The 7,279-nt window shown below is 38.1% G+C and overlaps 1 protein-coding gene across 1 annotated transcript; it reads left to right on the top strand.

Annotated features, from left to right (window-relative positions):
• The first annotated feature begins 686 nt into the window (after positions 1–686).
• Positions 687–6,878, top strand: LOC144691209 (serotonin N-acetyltransferase-like). Its single transcript, XM_078559267.1, has 3 exons — positions 687–1,389; positions 1,901–2,055; positions 5,558–6,878. Exons 1-3 carry the CDS (start codon positions 1,047–1,049, stop codon positions 5,861–5,863), a joined length of 804 nt encoding a protein of 267 aa, XP_078415393.1. The 5' UTR covers positions 687–1,046; the 3' UTR covers positions 5,864–6,878.
• Positions 6,879–7,279: the final 401 nt, after the last annotated feature.

Raw genomic sequence — 7,279 nt, 5'->3', positions numbered from 1 at the left:
TTTAGAAATCTCATTAGCTAGGATTAGTTTCAAATGTCAGACATCGACTTTGACCCAACCAGCCTCTGTGATATTAATATACTAAACTGAAGAGGTGCTCATGCATTGAGTGTCCCTGTTACCAGTTCACAGCACTGAGACTGAGTATTGATTTGCACCCACCAGCTGCAAATGTGAATCTCTGTTCTCAGTGGGAAATTTAACATGTACTAAAAGTCTGACTGGAATATGGACATTCTCAAAACATTTAAATAAACAGATCTTAAAGTATTTAAATACCCAAGAGCTGCAACAGATTTTAGACTTGCCTTGGAGCTGCATTCTAAGTAACAGAACACGGATTGTCTTGATAGCGGTTGGTGAGTGTGGTGTTTGCTTAGTGAATACAGCTCACAGGTGAGAGTTGCCTTCCGATGGTCCGGAATTAGGGACCCAAACACCGTGCAAAAAGTGTAAACCTTCTCAATGGCGTAAATGTACTGGCTTAAAATGTATTAGTATTGTTGTAACGTTTAGAGTGTTAGTATTGCAGACGTGGCAATTTAAAACCGGGCTATGAAAAGATGCTAAATATACAGATTTTCCAGACATTACCAAAATCGTTTCAGTAACTGGGGCGGGGGAGGGCGGGGGAGGGCGGGAGAAAAGCAAACATTTTACCCAGCACTGCAATGAATGAACTTTAATGAATGCTTTACATTTTTTTTTTGTAAAATTGCAGATTTGGTTCTATTTCTCTTGATAACTGGTGCTTCTGGTTAATGTGCGATCCAGCAAGATCAAACCACTGGTTTCTGTAATATCACTGGGAGTACAGTTCGAGTCTTCTGGTTCATACTTTCATACATATGCATTGATTGAACTTTCATTGTTGTTCTACATCAGCGAATAAGACAGTGAAAGCAGCAATGATGTCCACACGATGGGCAGCTCGGGCTACTATATACGTTTATTCCAAGTGAGGGAGAGGGGGGCACATAACATCAGTGTGGCAATTTTAATTGCATCAGGCAATCGCCAGCCTGCACTAAGTGGGTAAGCTGATTATGAATTGCTTGCTGACTGGGATCAGTTCTTGTCTGTATGAGAACGTGTGTGGCACCGAACAGGCAGACAATGCTGACACCTCCGAGGGAACAGACACTGTTCACAAACACTCCCTCAGCTTCCAGCCCAGGCGGATTCCTTGTGACTTTGCTGATCCGAAGCTGGAGATGACAACAACAACAACAACAAACACCAGCGCCTCACCTTTCCTCAAGCCCTTTGCTTTGAGATACTTGGCGGGTTCGAGACCGGGAAGCGGCAGACGCCACACTCTCCCCGCCAGCGAGTTCCGTAACCTGAGCCTGACCGATGCTCTGAGTGTGTTCGAGATAGAGCGGGAAGGTAGGCGGCTACTGCAACTCTGCACTCTCTCCTGCTGGGGCTCCTCACTCTGCTCTCACACTCCCCACCTACTCTCCTCCCTTATTATTCCTCTCAATGCTCCATCTGATTTTCTTAAAAAAAAATCTTTCTACCAACTCTCCAAAGTAACTGATTGAATTCTGTTGGTTTGTGGTGTAGGCTGTTCGTGAAATTATTTTTAACCTCCTTCGTCTGGATGTTTGTATTCCTTTGGTTTAATTGAAGATTTTAGTATTTATGTCTAATTTAAATCATCAAATCACATCAACTTTAATGATTTAAGGTATTAATAAATGAGTTTGTACAAATAGAATGTTTACTAGAATTTAAACTAACCTCACTGGCTGGGAACTGACTTCAGTTGATCAAACAATATGAATATGAAATGTTATATACTCCAGTCAGTCAGTCAATCATCTGGATACCATTTCTGAATGTACTGGACATTACGAACAAAAACTGTCTCTCTTCTCTATTTTCCCACCCTTAGCCTTCATTTCTGTCTCTGGAGAGTGTCCTTTACACGTGGACGAAGTGAGACATTTTCTTGAATTGTGCCCCGAGTTATCCCTTGGCTGGTTTGAAGAGGGGAGGCTTGTCGCCTTTGTTATTGGTTCCGGATGGGATAAGGACAAACTGTCACAGGTCAGAAGTGCTTTTCTTCTTACAAAGAAGTGTTATTGCCTGAACTGTTTTGTTTTGATAAAAGGATAAAACAATATTACCAAATAGATTACGCTGAAAACCTTCAACACGTTAGGGCAGCATCTGTGGAATTGGAATTAATGTTTCAGCTTTGTCAAAACTGTACATTACAGATAAATACCACTTAAAAGTGAACAGAAAGTAGGAAAACACAGATACAGAATGTAAATATTTTAACCATTGAATAGATTCCACTTAAATAGCAGAAGTGGTATTAGTGTGATGTGAAAGAGTAATAAGAAAAATCAAATAAGATATAAATGAGATTTAAAAGCTGTGAGAAGTTGAAGGCACAGTGGGTGGGTGGTGGCGAGGTGGGAGGATCCTGAAACAATGTAAATGGAAGCACAGGAAACTGACAAAATAACCAGGATTTAGTGGTTCATGAGCCTCATTGTCTAAGTGCCATGCTGAGTGGCATGGGTCACTATGGTCTTCAAACCTTTCCAATCATAGCAACAGTGGATGACCTGTTGGAGTTTAGTTAAGCCAGTCTTTAATGTAGTCTAGAAAACAAAAACAAAAATACCTGGAACAACTCAGCAGGTCTGACAGCATCATTTTAATGTAGTCTAGATGCTTCCTTCTCTGTCAGCTCCTGCTCTTCTTCCATTAATCCTTCTGGTGGTGATTCAGCACTCCAAACCTCCTGTGTGGATAACAAGTCTGAAGAACTCCACTTGTCTTTTGATATTATTTAAGAATTCTCTTGTTCTTCCAGCCTCATTCAGTGCTTCTCTGGAACCTGGGAGAAGTAGTAGTTTTCCACCAAGGGGAATCCACCTGGGAGAACATGGTGTTCTGACAGATAAACCTTCCCCACCCCACATCCCCACTGCCCTCACCCAACATATTAATTCCTCTGCATCAGTTGCTGAGAGTTTCCTGTAATTGTTTCAGATGTCTAATGTCTGAGTGTTTTTTTCGTTTTATTCATATTCATTTTAGTAATAAAGTCTGTTGCAATCCAATTTTATTTTGAAGTTTTATTCTCATGGAAAATATTTCGTTCTTTGTGCATGCCCGAGGTGTATTCCTGTGTTGTTGACTAGCATATTTGTGAATTTTAACTCCTGCCATCTGGTATTACATTCCGTTAACATAATTTACCTGTACCCACAGTCATTAAAGTATTAAATATCTGAATCATATCTTCTTCCCTTCTTCAATTTACTAATGAGTCTTACTTCATATATTTGATCTAAAATCTTTGTTGCCCTTCTCTAACTTCTGAGATGTTATGTATCCTTTGAATTTGAAACACAAACATAAAAGACATTTATGTGCTCTCTGTAGTATTACTAAAATAGCATAACATTTTGTCGCAGGATCTATACTCCATTCCTCTGACATTGTAAATGTTTGTCATCTTATTATAGAGACCTCTACAAAAAGTGGTCCATTGTATTATTTTCCTCCTTCAACTCCAAGACACGAGAATTCATTCCTATAGTTGAACTTGTTGCACCTACACATAATTCCATTACATTTATTCAGACCTAGTATTTTTATATCTTTTCTATCCCCTACAATTTTGGCATTAGCAGACTTTCACAACTTCTACTTTTAGTGAGACAGTGAAATGAAGGTCAGGAACTGATTTCTAGAAATTCAGTGATGTACAGAACCTATTGAAAAGACAACCCAATATTTTAGCTGCTTATTCCAATTTCAATGATTTACTTTTGCTAATACAAAACTGGTGTAATAGAATACAAGTACCACATTTAGATTGTTGCAAAAAAATGGGACAGGAAACAACTGGAAAATAGGAGTTCACTTCACTTAAATTAAGATTCAATTGACGTCATTATATTTAACATCAATATGATCTATTATGCTCAAGATCCACTCTCAGAAGACAATGATTTTTGAATTTACAGGATTAATTGAGAGTAAAGTTAAGAGCACAACTGAGAAATAAGAGTGCCAGTGAAGATAAATTTAACTAAAAGGAAACAATATCATTAGAAGCAAGACTTTAAGTTCAAACTAAACATTTTATCCTGTACCTTGAAGACCATGCATTGCAGTCTAGAAGAGAATAAAAACATGGAGTAAGTTTTAACGTGCATTGATAACATATTTGCCCAGCTGCATAAGCCACAGAGGAAAGAACAAATTGGCTGTGGGGGCACAAAGATGATTTAGTAATAGCTTAAGTTTCAATTTGAAAATATTTGCACATCTGTATTAAGAAAAAAATGACTGGTGGTACATTAAGTTATGGTTAAACTAGTTAATTTAGCATGTGTAAGAAAAGCTACAGTTAAGCAATCAACATCTTTAAACTAAGCAGTCAAATGCTTTGTTTTTTTTGACAATAAGTTGGCCTGGACGCTGCTGTAAAGCCCAAGAATGTATTAGTTATCGATTCCCAGGGCTGGATTTTCAATTGGCAATGAAACTGGTGTGGGCGGGATTTAGAAATTACATTCCCTAGTGCACCTGTGCCACTGGGATGCACTCCAGTTTACAAAAGGAGGGAGCTCATGGAACCTACTTGCCTCCAATTAATGGCCCATTAAACTCCTTAAGAAGCTTGTTAATGAAACAAGGAGGGAAAGAATGCAATTTTCAATGTGAATTTGGTGAACCTGAACAATCTGGTGCAGGAGTGCACAGCTGTCTGGTTCAGAGCAGGGTGTTTTCAATGCTGTGAAACATTTCAGGACCTGAAGGATCTTGCACTGAATCGTGTACATTTCCTTTTTGACCATAAGGCCACTTTCTTGAGTGTTCATGCTGCTGCCCCTGAGTTGCTGCTTGCTCTCTTTGGCAAACAGTGGCAGGCCCCATCATGGCTGTTGTCTGCCTTTGCAGCTCTCACTCTGCAGGCAGCTTCTGCCTCCTGGGCACTAAGTATGCCTCCTGTCTCATTAGGGCCATTTGCTGTGTGGGGTCCAAACCTGGAAATTATCTGGGCACTGATGTCACTTACAGCTCCCTAGGACTTACCAGTGCAGCTTGGTCACTGTATGCTGGCTTTGTGAAAGCAGTCCAAGTTGATTTGTCTTCTGATTTTACTTCTCTCCCTTCTCCCAATTAAGTATCTTAACCTCCACTTAGTGCCTTGGTGCTCTGACCAAAATCAGGAACTCAAGCATCCAGGGTATTTGCAGGGTGTGAGAAACATGCCCGTCTATCTGATGGACCAGCAGTCAGCTATTGGCTCAGAAATTAAGCTTCCTACTCAAGGTTTTTATTCAACATTAATTCAGATTGTAATACATCCATTTTTCAAATAATTATTCCCACAGCAATAATTGTCAAGGAGGTACATCAGCTACAAAGCACTCATCATTGCAAGAAAATACAAATGATGCAACTACTGTGTAATTGAGAATTTTCAGATGTTTGCTAAACAACCTAATGTACATGCATTAATTCTTGGCTTTTGTAATTTTAGAAATTAATAAGTTAATGTTTCAATTGCATGTAGGATGCTATGACCATTCACGTTCCTGGAGGTTCCACTGTCCACATCCATGTCCTGGCTGTTCACCACAGGTGCCGTCAGCAGGGGAAAGGCTCAATTATTTTATGGCGATACTTACAATACCTACGATGTCTCCCCACAGTCAAACGAGCTGTTCTAATGTGTGAAGATTTTTTGATCACATTCTATCAGAAAGCTGGCTTTAAAGAGATCGGCCCTTCTGGCATCGCAGTGGGTCCTCTCACATTTACAGAAATGGAATACACTCTTGGAGGAGGAGCTTACTTGCGGAGAAACAGCGGCTGCTAAGTTATGGTGTCAAGTTTAGCGATATAAATCTGTTGTCATTTTTCAAACATGTCGATTCAATTTCCTCCATGTTATCTTTAATGGACTGGTGTTCACATTAAATTGTCTGTGATGTTTCAACTATCAGAACCCTTTTCTGTTTTAAGTAGATTAACAATATTATTGAAGTGTAGGTCATGAATTTAGTGCCGAGGTTTCAATCGATGAACCAAAATTAATACTCTGAGAAATCATGGGCAGAACTCTTGGCTTCAGCAGGTTGCATAAAGCAGCCCACCTGTTACACACCTCACCCACCTCCACTCATTCAAATCCTGTAGTTCTTTAAAGTTGTACATATCCACTGGCTGCTGTAATCTTTAAATGAAAGGTGTTTTAAACGTTTACTCATGTATCTTTGAATAAATGTCAAATATCTTTCTGGTGCATCAAACTGATCAACACACTGGACCAGTTGCACTACATTTGGCTTTAATAGATTGTGAAAGAAATCCAAGGATTTCAGCAATTATGTGGTTAATATTAGAACACTAATATTATCTATATTATTATTCTATAATAATAGTATTAGATCAGGCTCCCAATCCAGTATTTATTCTAAAATGATATATTCCATCAATTCAATAATTATTCACCCATGTCTTTCCCAAAGTCCTGTCTCTACTCCTAGTAATGATAAAATATTGCCAAAAATATAGGGACAATTTTAATCTAATCTGTCCAGAAGGAAACCTAGATCATTGCCCATTTTATAGCCCACCCAACTTTAAATAACTGAGTGTTCCATTCGTGTAATTAAATGTCTTTCGATGTTTTAAATTGTGTAATTTATTTGCCTGGCTTCAGTTGCATCTGCATATTGCCAAAATCGAAATACAATGTTATGTATCTTTATAGATACTATGCTTTGTCTGTAATTTACCATACTTTGTACTTGAATTGTTTTTCAATAAAAGATGTCATCATGTCCCAAACACAGTCTAGACACTGTTAATCATCAATAATTTCTCCTGCAATTTATTTCATGCCATTACATTATTAAAGATCAGATGAGATGTTAGAATAGGTAGGTTATAAAATTAACCTTAAAAAGTTAAAACATTTTAATTAAATATTAATTAAAAAATTAAAAACAATTACTCAATTGAATAAGGTAAATAGGACATATATATTTACATCTGTGTCTTTCAGTTATATATGAAAGGTTGTAAAATATATTTGCATTTTTTGTTCAGGCATGATTCTGTTCTTAACAGATCACTTCAAAAACTGCTTCTTACTTCATTCCAAACTGCGACTGCTCTCTTTCCCATTTAAGACCTCTATGTGGCAGGTAGGTCTGTCCTCATTAAATAATTCAATATTTCCGTCTAAAATTGTTGGGATCTCAGCTTAAACTTAATTTACTAATTAATA

The sequence above is a fragment of the Cetorhinus maximus genome, chromosome 15 (assembly GCF_964194155.1).
Source record: "Cetorhinus maximus chromosome 15, sCetMax3.hap1.1, whole genome shotgun sequence".
Classification (NCBI taxonomy): Eukaryota; Metazoa; Chordata; class Chondrichthyes; order Lamniformes; family Cetorhinidae; genus Cetorhinus; species Cetorhinus maximus.
Note: the sequence above shows the minus strand (reverse complement) of the source record. Positions and strands in the feature narration are given on the sequence as shown.

What these genes read in the sequence shown, in the direction of transcription:
- LOC144691209 (XM_078559267.1), top strand. Translation starts at nt 1,047, where the DNA reads ATGAATTGCTTGCTGACTGGGATCAGTTCTTGTCTGTATGAGAACGTG. An exon ending in GTTCGAGATAGAGCGGGAAG is followed by an intron (nt 1,390 to 1,900) that starts GTAGGCGGCTAC and finishes TCCCACCCTTAG; the next exon opens with CCTTCATTTCTGTCTCTGGA. An exon ending in ATAAGGACAAACTGTCACAG is followed by an intron (nt 2,056 to 5,557) that starts GTCAGAAGTGCT and finishes AATTGCATGTAG; the next exon opens with GATGCTATGACCATTCACGT.